This window comes from Mustelus asterias, chromosome 3 (assembly GCF_964213995.1).
Source record: "Mustelus asterias chromosome 3, sMusAst1.hap1.1, whole genome shotgun sequence".
Lineage (NCBI taxonomy): Eukaryota > Metazoa > Chordata > Chondrichthyes > Carcharhiniformes > Triakidae > Mustelus > Mustelus asterias.
In genome coordinates, this window is record NC_135803.1 from 9,301,013 (window position 1) to 9,316,103 (window position 15,091).

The window sequence follows — 15,091 nt, forward strand, 5'->3', positions numbered from 1 at the left end:
GGGGAACCCTCACTCGCCCCGCCTTGTGGGGGGGAACCCTCACTCGCCCCGCCTTGTGGGGGGGAACCCTCACTCGCCCCGCCTTGTGGGGGGGAACCCTCACTCGCCCCGCCTTGTGGGGGGGAACCCTCACTCGCCCCGCCTTGTGGGGGGGAACCCTCACTCGCCCCGCCTTGTGGGGGGGAACCCTCACTCGCCCCGCCTTGTGGGGGGGAACCCTCACTCGCCCCGCCTTGTGGGGGGGAACCCTCACTCGCCCCGCCTTGTGGGGGGGAACCCTCCCTCGCCCCGCCTTGTGGGCATGGGGGCAACCCTCCCTCGTCCTGCCTTGTTGGGGGGGGGGAATCCTCACTCGCCCCACCTTGGGAGGGGGGGAGAAACCCTCCCTCGCCCCGCCTTGTGGGGGAGGGGGGGGGGGAACCCTCACTCGCCCCACCTTGGGAGGGGGGGAGAAACCCTCCCTCGCCCCGCCTTGTGGTGGGGGGGGGGGTGGAGACACCCTCCCTCGCCCCGCCTTGTGAGGGGGGAGAACCCTCACTCGCCCCACCTTGGGAGGGGGGGAAACCCTCACTCGCCCCACCTTGTGGGGGGGAACCCTCACTCGCCCTAGCTTGGGAGGGGGGGAATCCCTCCCTCGCCCCACCTTTGGGGGGGGGGCAGGGTGTGGAACCTCTAGCCCCATCATTTTGGCCCTCCTCTCACCCCACTTGAGAGGGGGAGGGGGCCTCACCCCTTCTTAATGGTCCCCAACCTCCCAGACCCCTCTCAGCCTCCATCCTGCCCACGCTTCCCTCAGCCCCCCCCCCCCCCCTCACCCAAGCCTTCGGGGCCTTGCGTCCAGCCCTTAACCATGCCCCTCCTGCACTTTTGCACCCCACCTTAGCCCTTACCTCACCCCACCTTGGCAAGCCCTCGAACCCCGCTCACCCGTACTCCTCTTCATCCCTGTTCCAGCAGCTGTTGGTGGCTCTAACCTATTTGTGTTTGATCATTTCACAGTAATTGCAGTGATAGCTGCCACACTCTTCCCCCTGTGGCCTGCAGAAATGCGAGTAGGAGTTTACTATCTCAGTGTTGCAGCAGGCTGTTTTGTTGCCAGCATCCTCCTCCTCGCCGTAGGTGAGTAAGGATTTATGTTCAAAGATTTTGTACCTTAAGATAGCTGTTAATTTGTTTGAAAGGTTGATTTCACTGTGTCTGGAGAAAAACTGTCAAGATATTAAGGAAATCAAAGGAATTAAAAATTTAATTCCATTGCTCCAGACAATTTAGGTAATTTTGTATCCAGATCAAGGTGAAGGATTCCTCCACAGTCTCTCCCTCTCTGTCTCTGTAACCTCCAAAATAGCGATCCTTAATTCTGACCTCTCAGGCAGGTCAGATTTTAATCACTACCCAATTGAGGTACCTTCAGCCGCCTTGGCTCTAAGTTCTGGAATTCCCTTCATAAACATCTCAACATTCCTTCTGCTTTTAAGATGCACTGTAAAGCCTACTCTTTTTTAACCCTGTAAAACTGAACCTTTTGACCACGTTTTTGGTCACCTGTCTGAATATCTGCTTATGTTTTTTTAACCCTAATGTGGCCATAGCTGGCAAGGCCAGCATTTATTGCCTATGCCTAATTGCCCTGAACTGAGTGGCTTGCTAGACCATTTCAGAGGTCAGTTACAAGTTAGCCACATTGCTGTGGGACTGGAGTCACGTGTAGGCCAGACTGGGTAAGGACGGCAGATTTCCTTCCCTAAAGGACATTAGTGAACCAAATGGGCTTTTCCGACAATTGACAATGGTTTCATGATCATCATTTGGCTTTTAATACCTTTTTTATTGAATTCAAATTTCAGCATCTGCCTTGGTGGGATTCGAACCTGGGTCCCCAGAGCATTACCCTGGGTCTCTGGATTGCTACATTACGTCATCGCCATTAGTTCAGTGTCAGATTTTGTTTTACAACAGTCCAGTGACCTAAGGTCATTCCAATACATTAAAGGTGCTATATAAATGCAATTTGTTGTTCCTTCCAATCCTTTACTGCACAGCATTGTGCTGCACTCAATCCATGTTGCCCTCATACCTTGGTCTGTCCACTCCCCTACAGCCCTGAGACCTACACCTCTATCCACCATGGTAATGAGGCTATCCGCTCTCTGCTGCCTCAGTGTACATATTCCTGCTCCCTGGCATCTTACCATTTCAGCTGTCACTTGACTCCAAGCCTATGGGGATGGTATTGTCAATCATAGAATCATAGAGTCCCTGGTTGAGTTAGTTGGCCGTGATATGTTGAAAAGAGAATCAGAACTGTGTCTTTTACCATTGATGTTCAGACAGTTGGGAATTGTAACCTAATTCTGTAGTGCTCTGGTCAGACCACACCTTGAGTACTCCTAGTGTCAGTCAGCACAGTATGAGGCCATTCAGCTCATCAGGCCTGTGAAAGGACTATCCACTCCCCCAAATCTTTCTTTTCCCTAGCCCTGTATATTTTTTCAGGTACATGTACATTTCCCTTTTTCAAGTTGCTACAAAATCTGCTCCACAGCCTTTCAACACATTCCAGATCACTGTGATTTTATAAAATAAAAGCCCCTTCATCTGTCTGCCTACACTGCTTCTCCTGCATTTTTTGTTAATGATCTGAAATCTGTGTCCTCTGGTTACTTGGACTGCACCTTTTGCATTAAGTTGATCTTTCTCTACACCCCAGCTATGACTGTAAAACTACATTCTGCACCCTCTCGTTCCCTTCTCTATGAACGGCATGCTATGTCTGTATAGCGCGTGAGAAACAATACTTTTCACTGTTAATACATGTGATAATAATAAGTCAAATCAAACTTACCCCTCCTACCAATGGAAACAGTATCTCCTTATTTCCTCTATCAAAGCCATCAAGGTATAGAAGAAATTCTATACCGTGGCGGCAGGTAGCACAGTGGTTAGCACTACTGCTTCACCGCTCCAGGGTCCTGGGTTCGATTCCCGGCTCGGGTCACTGTCTGTGTGGAGTTCGCACATTCTCCTCGTGTCTGCGTGGGTTTCCTCCGGGTGCTCCGGTTTCCTCCCACAGTCCAAAGATGTGCGGGTTAGGTTGATTGGCCAGGTTAAAAATTGCCCCTTAGAGTCCTGAGATGCGTAGGTTAGAGGGATTAGCAGGTAAATATGTGTGGGTAGGGCCTGGGTGGGATTGTGGTCGGTGCAGACTCGATGGGCCGAATGGCCTCCTTCTGCACTGTAGGGTTTCTTTCTTTCTTTCTAAATTAAATCTTTTGTTCAGAAGACAAAAGTTTTTTCGGCAAGGAGTCATGTACAGATAAACACTGCATCTTTTGACTTTCATTTTAATTTCTCTCCACACCATCCCTGTTTGATTCCCTTTCAGCTCGGTGCATCCTCTTCCTCTTAATCTGGCTCCTTACCGGTGGCCGACATCATTTCTGGTTCTTGCCAAACCTGACAGCCGATGTTGGTTTCATTGACTCCTTCAGACCCCTGTACACACACGAGTACAAGGGGCCCAAATCAGACTCCAAGAAATCGGGCGAGGAGACCGACCCACAGAAACAACCACAGCCTGATGGCGATGAGGGGAAGGAGGGAGAAGAGGAAGAGACGAAAGCCGAAGCAGCGGAAGCAGAGGCGCCGGCAGCGGGCAATTCAGCCAGGGAACGGCAGTCAGACACGGACAGTGACCGGAGGGATGATGATTGCTCCCAGCATAGCAGTGGCAATGGGAATGACTTTGAAATGATCACTAAAGAGGAACTGGACCAGCCCACAGACGACGATGAGGAAGAGGAGGAGGAGGAAGAAGAGGAGGAGGAGGAAGAAACACAGCCATTACACAGTAAGTCGTAGAACAGGGACAATTCCATCTCCAGCAACCAAGCACGAGTAGCTGATGTTGAAAACAGTTCCACATTGGGATGGAGACATGTGCCCGGACCACTGTGGATGCCACAATGAGATATTGTGAAATGTTAAAACTGCATGATAATCATAGAGTTTTAAAATTCCCTCACCCCAGTCACAATGATCATAAACCAAGATATTTCGGCAGAGGAGTTAGAGGTACCCTGGAAAAGCTTGTTAGCATTAGCATATTTCACATGCCAAGACAAGTTGTATTCCACTCCATAGTGTGTGCGCATCATGATATTCCAAAAAAACTCATGCAAAGCCCAATCAACCCACTTTTGGTTCATCGTGTCTGTGTATATTCTTACTCAGCTGAATGTATCGAGAGGCTACAGACCTTCAATTGGTGCTGCTGTTTGCCACTGCTTGAGGGGGTGAATATCAGTGTTTGAGGCACCCTGGTCCCTTCTAACCTGAAGCTTGCGGGTATCGGTGCAGAGGTCATGTATATTTGGAGCTTGAAGCTTTGGCACACTTCCTCCGCACTGGAGGGCGGTGCATAGAGTTAAGAGTCTTGCTACATTCAGGAAATTCACATTTAAGCAACCGAAAGAATCCATTGAGGTTTGGAAAACGTGCGGGTGAAAAGTAAATTCACTTTCACTACGTTTGACCGGTAATCAGCTGTTAGCAGGAAGCAGAACATTGCCCATTGCTGCAAAGCAAAGTTTGTCCAAGGTGGTAGCTTCTTACAGACCTTTTGTGGTGGATTCGTGATTTATAAACCAGAGAGGAGCGATACAAAACAACTTAACTCTGTGATAGGATGCTGCTGGAATCTGAAAACAGCCATGAAAACATTTGTCATTTCATTTCAGAATTCAGAATCAAATACCAATGCTTTATCTCTTTACATAGTAATTAAAATTCACTTGTTCACCATTTCTGCCAACTTTTAAGATGAATGAATACCCATTTATAATCATACATTAATAGGTGCAGATAGGTAAAATAAAAGGGAAATACTGTGGAGATCAGAAATAAAAACTGAGTACTGGAAATGCTCAGCAGCACTGGCAGCAGTTATGGAAGGAGAGTTAATGTTTTGAGTCATACCGGACTCAAAATGGTATCTCTCTCCACTGATGCTGCTGAGTTTTCCAGCATTTTCTGTTTTTATATTAAATGCAGATGTGTATTTTGTAGTGCAACCTTGGGTAATGGACAGAACAGGATAAGTGTATGAAGGTACAGTATTTAATAGAGAGAGAATGTTACTATAGGGCTTAGAATGGGGTGCTAATTTTTATTCCGGGGTATATGCACAGGAAAGTGTGAGATAGTTTCGGACGTTGGTTGTCTTGTTCAAGACTGCAGCTATGATGCCTCTGGCCCTTCAAAGTTTAGGATCCTTGACCATAATAGCTGAGAGGGGGTGGGAAAACTGAGAAGTGCACATTCAGCTTCTAAACTTCCTATGCTGTATAAAACATACCTTCTAGGAGTTAGGCAGTAGTGACTTTTATGAGACCTGTTTCAGCAATGTGAACACTAATCTTGCTGTAATCTTCGCATTACATGTAATTCTGAGCGTTCACAATCTCTACGAACCAGAGATGCAGACTTCCCCACAGGTGCCACACAATCCATAGCCCCCTAAAGACTGAAGTTTTAAGGCAAGTCAACGGAAAGCCTGCTGCAGCTGTAAACAGCATTGACTTGCTTGATTTCGCAGGATATCAGGTTGACTCACTGATCTCTCAATGCATCATGCAACAAGTCACAAAAGTCGTTTTCTATCTCCTTTGCTCAGAAAAATACACACATATTAGAAATATATTTAAATTGGAAATGTTCAGCCAGTTTCAAGCCTTCCCGCATCATTAGACCTCTGCCGCATTACTGGGAGCTGATGGATCGAGTTAAATGTGGAATTTAATTGGTTTCCAGCATCTGCTCGCCGTGCAGTAATTAACTGAGCTCTGACACTTCACAGAGTAACCTGAGCGTGGACCACACAACTTTGTAGTTAACTGTTTAATTAAACTAATAGCACAGAAAAGAAATACTTGGTAGTGTAGAAATTTTCTATATTCATATGCTTTTCCTAATGAGATGATAAAAGCATTTTTTTTCTGTTATCATGTGTCTTTCTTGGAGAAAGATTTGCCAGCGTGCCAGTGGTTTTTCTGGTGGTATCTCAACCTGCTCTCAAATGGTATTTGAGTATTTGTACATTGTATAGTGTAGCTACAGGCCAGTGCTATTTCGTGTATATTGCAGTGGAGAGAGAGAGTGGGGGGAGTTGTGGGGATGGGAGGGGAAATGCTTGCTCCTTGCTCTTGTTCAAACCTGGTTATGTCCATATTTGGATTGATATATAATTTAAAGACTTGTCTTTATGATTACTGGAACATTATTTAAACAATAACTGTTTTAGCTATTTGAAGAAGTAAATGCAATTAAAAAATAAAACATTTGTGTCTGTGTATTTTCCTTTTCAATCTAATCCTAATACCACAAATTAGGTAAAGTGACAAAATTTCTCACTTTATAAAAGTAGTGGCATTGAGCAAGAAAATGCCGGAACCCATTGCTTTCAGACAAAAGATTGTTCCCTGCTGTGAACTCTGCTGGTTTCAGTGTCCTCAACTTCAATCAGAATTTTTAAAAGATAATTTCAAAGGATCAAGGGGACAGTGAGGTGGAAGCACATTTGCACAGTGAGTTATGATTCGAATGTGCTGCCCAAAAGGGCACCAGAAGCTGTTTCAATAATAGCTTTTAAAATCGATTTGGATATAAAGGAGAACTTTGCAGGGTCATTGGGAAATGAGCAAGGGGTGTGAGTCTAATTTGGATAGCTCGGTAAAAGAGCTGGCAGAGGCACGATGGGCTGAATGGTCTGTGTGTTGTAATATTCTATTGAATTCTTCAACTTGCGGGGAATGATTAAAACTGCAGAGCAGATAGTAACATTTCCCCTGTCGTTCTAGAGTATAGAAGCTTGACGTAGTCTCCTTTACCACAGGATCAGAAACAGGGTGTTTCTACATTTAATAGGTGAGTGTAATTGTGAAAAACTGTTCCCTTTTTAGATATCAACACTTCCGAAGAGGAAAATCCGCCCACGTACCTGTAATCTCTCAGCCTCCTTTATTCAATCCTGACCAACTGCTTCCCACACCTTCCTTTATAGATGGCAGTGGTCACAGGAAATGTCAGCATTTATTAGCTGACCCTATTTGACGAGAAGGTGGAGCCCATGTCCTGATGCTCCATTAAGTCACCTTTGTTCAATTTCCCTCGATCTTTATCCATCAATCTCCTGATCTCTTTTCTAAGGGCTTATGTTACAACAACACGAGGAGGGTGAAATATCTCCCTTATTCTCCCACCCCAGGTATGACTTAATTTTTTTTGGTGAATTTATAGCAGATGTGCTTTGTCAATTCTGTAAAAGTTCCACCATTGATACTTTTAGGTTGTAAAGAATCAGTCGGGTCTTAAGCTAAACAAAAAGCAATTTCCTGAATTAAAAACAAACTAAATAAATCACAACCACCATTCATGACATACAGACACCCTGATACAGATGACAGAGACTGATTTTTGATTTTTCATGAACTGCAGAAATCCTGAGTATATGGTTAGCTGTTTCTTGGCTGATCTTGATGAGTTGATTCCATGTTGCGGTTGATTTGTTCCATTGTCTTCCTGGATGTAGTATTATGTTCCACATTTTATTCCCAAAAGCTTTGGTTTACAGTAAATTTCTCAGATGGTTACTTTGCAAAATGGGCACAATACTTGGGAAAGAGAGGGCACATAACTTTAGAATAGGAAGAGTAGGCCATGAGCCCGCTCTACAATTCAATACAATCATCCACTTCGATGCTCTTCTTCCCACACTTTCACCATATCCCTTTATGTCACTGGTATTTAGAAATCTGTCAATCTCTGCTTTAAACATAACGAATAAGCTTCCACAGCCCTCTAGAGAAATCCAGAGATTCACAACCCTGAGTAAAATAACTTCTCGTATCAGTCCCAAGTAGCCTCCCCCATATTTTGAAATTGTATCTCCTGGTTCGACTAACCGGGGAAAACATCCTGCCTGCATTACCCTGTCTAACATTAAGTATTTTGTAAGTTTCAATTTGATCATCTTTCAGTTTCTCAAATCTCTCTCCCTAAGATGGTCCTATCCTGGGAACAAGTCCAGTGAACCTTTATTGCACTCCCTATGTGGCCATTAAGGGGACCAAAATGGCACACACCACTCCGGATGTGATCTAACCAAGCTTCTATCCAATTAAAGAACACATTTACTGCTGTCGCTGTACTCAAACCTTTGTGAAAAAGGCCAGCATGCCAAGAGCCTTACAAATTGCATGATAGCCTTCAGTGACTTATTGACAACGATGCCCAAGTCCTTTATAAGTAGTCTCATAACCCCAGGTTGAAGTCCAAAAGGTTTATTTGGTAGAGTGCTGCACCTTCATCGGGTGAATGCAGTGCATATATAGACACAAACTCAATTACAAGATAATGGTTGGAATGCGAGTCTTAACAGGTGATTAAATCTTAACAATGTGAGTGGAGAGAGGGTTAAGCATAGGTTAAAGAGGTGTGAATTGTCTCCAGCCAGGACAGTTAGTGAGATTTTGCAAGCCCTGACAAGTCGTGGGGGTTACAGATAGTGTGACATGAACCCAAGATCCTGGTTGAGGCTGTCATGTGTGTGGAACTTGGCTATCAATTTCTGCTCAGCGATTCTGCATTGTTGTGAAGGCCACCTTGGAGAACGCTTACCCGAAGATCAGAGGCTGAATGCCCTTGACTGCTGAAGTGTTCCCTGACAGGAAGGGAACACTCCTGCCTGGTGATTGTATGTACTTGATGTACTACATTTTCTGGTCTTTTCCCATTTAAGAAATACTCTGCCAAAGTGGATAACCTCTCATTTTTCTACATTATATTCCACAGCAGCCTGTGTTCAATGCAGCCTTGTCTTTTTTTTCTCTCCTGCAGTCCTTAAAGTACCTTGCTGACTGTACAATCCAGAGAAATGTTATTAGTTCATGTCTGCTGCAGTTGCTTCAGAACAGATAATTGCTTTTTGCTGTCTCCACTCTTCAGTCTTAGGGTGATGTGAAGACAACAGAGGATGGGGTCACCTTCTCTTAGAGGGCTCCATTTTTAAAAAAAGATCCAGCCAGAAAAAGAATATGAACTATCTTTAAAAATTACATCATGACACTGCTTTAATTTTAAGACACAGCATTATTCTTGATTAGAGCAACAGGGAAAAATGCTTCACTGTCTAAAGTTGACTGAAGTTAGAAGCTAGGAATGAGTCACTCACCCATTGACTCCCCAAAGCCTGTCCATCTACAAGAAACAAATCAGGAGTAGAATAGATACTCTCTATTTGCCTGGATGAGTGCAGCTCCGCCAAAACTCAATGTCAACACCATCCAGGACAAAGCAGCCACTTCAATGACATCCCATCCACATTCACTCCCTTTACCACCAACGCTCAGTGGAAGCAGTGTGTACCATCAACAAGATGCACTGCAAAAACTCACCAAGGTTCCTTAGACAGCACTTTCCAAACCCACAACTGCTACCATGTAGAAGGACAGGGGAGGGGCAGCAGACACATGGGAAAACCATCAACTGGAAGTTCCCCTCCAAGTCACTCACTCATCCTGGCTTGGAAATATATCACCATTCCTTCACTGTCATTTCGGGCAAAATCCTGGAACTCCCAAAAAGCACTATGGGTGTCCCTACATCACAGGGACTGCAGTGGTCCAAGAAGGTGGGGACAGAGACCCTCATAACATTTAAGAGGTATTTAGATAGGTACTTGCGATGCTAAGGCATACAAGGCTATGGACCAAGTGCTGGAAAATGGGGTTCGAATAGTTGGGTGGCTTGTATTTGACTGGTGCAGACATGATGCGGTAAAGCACTCTGTGTTCTAGACCTCATCACTCAAGGTGGCTCACCCCCATCTTCTCAAAGGCAATCACAGATGGGCAATAAATGCTGGCTAGCCAGCAATGCTCACATCCTGCAAATTAATTTTAAAAATCTGTTCTTAGATCACCCGTCAACCTGACCAAGCCAAATTTATGCAATGTCTGCGTAGTTTAATCCTTAAAGTCTTGATATGCTGGCGAGTCCATACTCTACCATTGGAAAGGTCAGTATATCCTTCGATGTTCATTGCCCAAATCGAGCCTATCAAAGGCACTTCAACCTGTGGAATCTTTCATCCTTTATATAAATAAAATTCTCTTTTGCTTCCTCCAAGTCTAGAGTGAAAAACCCAGGCCCCTGTACAGATCCATGGGCCCCTTTCACATTCCACCAAAGATTGAACCCTTTACCACTACCATCGTTTATTCTCCAACCAATTGCCAAGCTCCATGTCAAGCTCAAATTCCATTTTTCAATCTGACACAATAGCAGAGACTGGTTTGTTTACAATTCTTTATTGAAAATGGTTTGAAGTTTGATATCCTGTACACTTTAACTGGAAATGTAACTTGTTCTATGGTTATATGTCACAAGTACGTCTGCAATGAGTTCAACATCTCCATTGTAATGTCCCTTTATCCACTAAGAAAATATAAATATATATGGTTTGATATCTGACAAGGAAATACTATTTAATAAAATACTAATTTCAGCTGAAAATCACTTTAGTTATTCCTCAAATTCATGAGGTCATTGTTGTTTAAGAGAAATACTGAATTTTAATCACTTATCAGTACAGCTTTTGTTGAGATTTGGAGTAAAACACAAACATTACACTTACAATATATGGGTCTGCCTCATCTGCAATCTACCTGTTACACCAATTTGACCCTAGCAGAACTACAACAGAGATTGATAATGTGTTTCATTTTGAGTTGTGGACAAGCACATTCAATATAATCAGAACCAATCCGAACTATGTTCAAGTGTAACCCTCTCAGGTCACAATGAAGGGTACCCCTATCTCAGCAATCTGGGCTGGATTTCAGCTTGGATCCCAGCAAATACTTGTGCAGTGCATCAGCGCGCACAATCAAAAGAAACAAAATAACATGACCCAATGTGACCCATTTCGACAACACTTAAGAGGCAAGGTGCAGTAACCAAACAACTCAGTTAAATCAGCTGTGAAATAAATATCCAGCTGCTTAGCTCACTCGATCAAAGGCAAAATGATAGTTGCAAATTCACCTCGTTTCCATTTTTTTGTGTTGATTTTAAAGAAATGACATTCTTGAGTTATTATACTGCAACATTCAGCATTACCAGCCGTGGATTCCTCCTTTAAATGCAGAATGGCGAGACCAAAAGAAAACAAGGGTGTTACAGTACATTTTCACAGTATTTTTAATACAATAGTTACTCTACAGTAATGTGATAATGTACAATATAAAATTCAAGGATTTTCATCAAGACATCTGAATACAGTTAATCTTTGCTGTAGGTTATCAGTGCAGCATTAATTTGCAGCAACTAAAATTGATCTTGGAAAGATGCTTTGCTTAAAAAATGACCCATTTTCACACTTGTCGTCTCACCCTTTCCCCCACGTACTCCGAAAAAGGACTAGTCCCATAGTGCAGATACACGTCTGCTGCCAAGAAGGGGCATTTAACAAAGGCTGGGTTTCCCACAAGGGTCAGTGAATAAAGGCAAAGTGGGGATACATTTTGCTCCTCTTTAACCCAGACGAATATTAAATTAGCATCCCAAATGCTGAGCTGGACCAGCAGGGTGCACAGCAGGGACACCCCAGGCATTAAGACTCATCAACTAAGACTACCTTGTGAGCCAAATTTTTTTTTAAAACTGCACATCCTCAGCATGTCAATCAACGAATTGCTCCAAGGGCACATTCCATTGTACAAATCTGATAAATGATTGTTATCACCTTAAAAGAAAATAACAGTAAAATAGCAACATGAATTCAAGCCCATTATGAAGAAAGTTGGTGCATCTTCATTACTCTTCCCCAACTTTCAGGCCCAGTGAACATTCCAGGATGATGATTATGAGGAACTGGGTGGAGAGGAGGGAGGCAGGAAGATTGTACCCGATGGAATGTTAATATACACTACATTCAGATACAGAATACTGTTTTCTATTTAACAATACAAACAGGATAGATACTCCAATAAGCTTAAAACAAAGTGTTTTCACAGGGGAAGGGGAGTGTAGAAAGGGAAAGGGATGCACCCACTGTGGATTAACACTCAGTGTCTGAAGAATCCGTGATTTCTTCAAAGCGTGACTGCTTTTTGCGCACATTCCAGTGCAGGCACTCAGCCAGGCTCTCGAACCAGTCATACACAAGGTCATAACAGCAGATCGATGGCACTGGGTAGCATGACGTTGTTACTGTTATGCTAAAAAGAAAACAGCACAATATTATCCCACTCTTACTATTCCCCAGCCTTCCACACTGCTGCAATGAAGTTTAATGAATTACACCTCATCTTTCAATCAGGCATTTTACAGCTTTCCAGTTTCAATAATGGGTTCAACATCTTTGGATCATAACCAGACTGCAGATGCTGGTAATAGTTCCACTGTTACAATTTATAGCTCCACTCGTCTCTTCACATATCCCATTGCCGCCCCTTTTAACCTTGCACAATCATTGCTTTTAACATTTAATCATGCCTGCCATAAACCCAATCACAAATCTTTCCTTTTTATTCTTTCCCACTCCAGCTTTTCTCTGGTTCTGCACTAGCTTGAAACATGTTAAATCTCTAAATTCTTCTAGTTCTGGTGAACGGCCGTTGACCTGAAACATTAACTATTTCTCTTTCCACAGATGCTACCTGACTTGCCAAGTGTTTTCCAACATTTCTGTTTTTTATTGAACATTGTTAGAATTGACGAAGGCTGTCGGCTCTGCACTGAAATGCATTCTCCTTGGCATACAAAATGACAGGCACAGCAATCTCCGGGTGAAGATAGCCAAAAACAACTTGTGTCACTTTCTTGTGCACCGGCCAACTCAAACTGGATGGAGGCCATCAAAACTCATTCAGGTGAAAGAGTCAAAAACGGGACCTGTCCGCAAGAGTTTCCAACACACAATTCAAAGAAGAACACAGGCATTACCCAAAACCTCTTGTGCTCTAATTCTGGCATCTCCAATTTTGATCAGTCTATCACTATTAATCATGCCTTCAAGCTGCCAGACGATAAGATCTGGAATTCCATCTTGAAATCCACTGCCTCTCTACCTCTCTCTCCTTAACCAAACGTTTGGTCCCCCGTGCTAATATCTGTATGGGCTTGGTGTCAAATTTTGTTTCGTAATGCTCTAATGAAGTGCCATGGATCATTTCATTAAATGCATTATACGATGCAATTTCTTGCTGTTTTCCTGGCCAATGCTCCCTCTTCAACGAAAATCTTAAAAAACAGATCTTCTAGTGACTTATTCATCAGCTGCTTGTGACATCTTGCTGTGCATAGATTTGCTTCTGTACTCTTAAGAAACAGTGATTGCATTTAAACAGTAATTAATTCTTTGCTTACTGCCTGGGCATCATCTGTAGCCCATTTCCCCTCTACCAATGAGGTCACAGTGGACTGCTTCTGGACCACCCATCACTGAGATGCTGACTAAGGCAAAATTTAGTATTTATTGTTATTCTCCTGTAAAGGATAACAATGTTATCCCCGTCTTCCGCAAAGCAAACATGAGATGTCCTATGTTTTCCTTCTCTTTCTGTGAGGAAGTGTCTAGGCTCCACTTGGCAACTTCCTGGTGATAGGATTGAAATCAGGAGTTCACTGTTTGACAGACAGACTTGTGCCCCAATATTCCCCTCTCATCCTTCTAAACTCCATTGAGTAATTGCATCCTCAGACACTTCATTCCCAGGATCATTCCTGTGAACCTCCTCTGGACCTACTCCAAAGCCAGCACATCCTTCCTTAGATGCGGGGGCCAAAATTGGTTGCAATATTCTAATTGTCCCACCAGAGCATTATAAAGCCTCAGCAATACATCCCTGCTTTTGTATTCTCGAAATGAATGCTGATATTGCATTTGCATTCCTGACCATCAAGTCAACCTGCAAGTTAACCTCAAGAGAATCCTGAACTAGGACTCCCAAGTCCCTTTGTGATTCTGATTTCTGAATTCTTTCCCCATTTAGAAAATAGTCTACACCTCTATTCTTCCTACCAAAGTGCATAAGCTCACACTTTCCCAATGTTGTATCCCATCTGCCACTTCTTTGCCCATTCCCCTAACCTGTCCAAGTCCTTCTGCAGTCTCCCCCGCCTCTTCAACAGGACTGCCCCACTGCCTATCTTTGTATCATCTGCAAATTTAGCCACAATGCTCTCAGTTCCCTCATCTAAATCACTGGTGTAGAGTGAAAAGTTGTGGTCCCAACACTAACCCCTGTGGAGCTCCACTAGTCAACATCTGCTATCCTGAAAAGGACCCCTTTATCCCCACTCTCTGCCTTTTACCAGTCAGCCAATCACAAACAAATTATCCATTCAATATCCCATCGTTGTTCATGGAGATTGTTGTAAACAAATTGGCTGCTGGGTTTCCGACATTGCAACAACGACACCAGGGCGTCATGAGGTTGTGAGTGGCAGTCTATGAACAAGTCTTTTTCTTTTCCATCCTCCAGCCTTTTGTGGGAATTCGACCGCCTTTTCAATTTCACAAAAAGCAAGCAAGTGAAAAGACAGTTTCTGACCATACACATGGCCTGAACTTCTCTGAACCTACTGAAAAATCCAAGGGCATTGAATCAGTGACCTTCCTGCTCTGAACAGTTTCAATGCTCACAAGCAGTGAATTTATCAATTCAGACACTGATGGGCCCCAACAAGAATAGCTAAACTACTACATATGCCTCATTGTAGTGAGGGCACCACCTCTGACCAAACTTTTTGCTCCGCTGTTGGGAGCACAAGCTGAATTCAAGTGCAAAATAAAGTTTTTCCCTTCGATACCAGGTGATTGTGAGGTTACCCAGTTACATAGACATGCACCTATTTCAGGGCCTAAGAACCACTTCTGGTGTCTAAACTTTCTTCTAAAGCAAACATCTGTGCTGTCACCTCAGTTTTATAATGTATATGACATAATAATATAAATGAGAAGTGCACGTTGGGCAATGAGATCTTTGGGAAATGTGCTCAGAAGTGCACTGTTAAAAAGCAGAAACTC

General features: G+C 43.7%; 2 protein-coding genes across 2 annotated transcripts in view; one reads left to right on the forward strand and one right to left on the reverse strand.

Annotated features, from left to right (window-relative positions):
- The window catches only part of sec62 (SEC62 homolog, preprotein translocation factor), a 30,070-nt gene extending 15,201 nt beyond the window's left edge, over positions 1-14,869 (forward strand). Inside the window, exons 8-11 of the mRNA XM_078203884.1 lie at positions 1,000-1,119; positions 3,386-3,850; positions 6,858-6,924; positions 12,713-14,869. Coding sequence (XP_078060010.1) covers positions 1,000-1,119; positions 3,386-3,850; positions 6,858-6,877 — 605 coding nt within the window. The 3' untranslated portion in view covers positions 6,878-6,924; positions 12,713-14,869. The remainder of the gene's footprint in view (positions 1-999; positions 1,120-3,385; positions 3,851-6,857; positions 6,925-12,712) is intronic.
- Positions 10,355-15,091, reverse strand: part of LOC144486565 (NAD kinase-like) — a 43,996-nt gene continuing 39,259 nt past the window's right edge. The window contains exon 12 of the mRNA XM_078204624.1: positions 10,355-12,278. Within this exon, the coding sequence (XP_078060750.1) occupies positions 12,119-12,278 (160 nt within the window). The 3' untranslated portion in view covers positions 10,355-12,118. The remainder of the gene's footprint in view (positions 12,279-15,091) is intronic.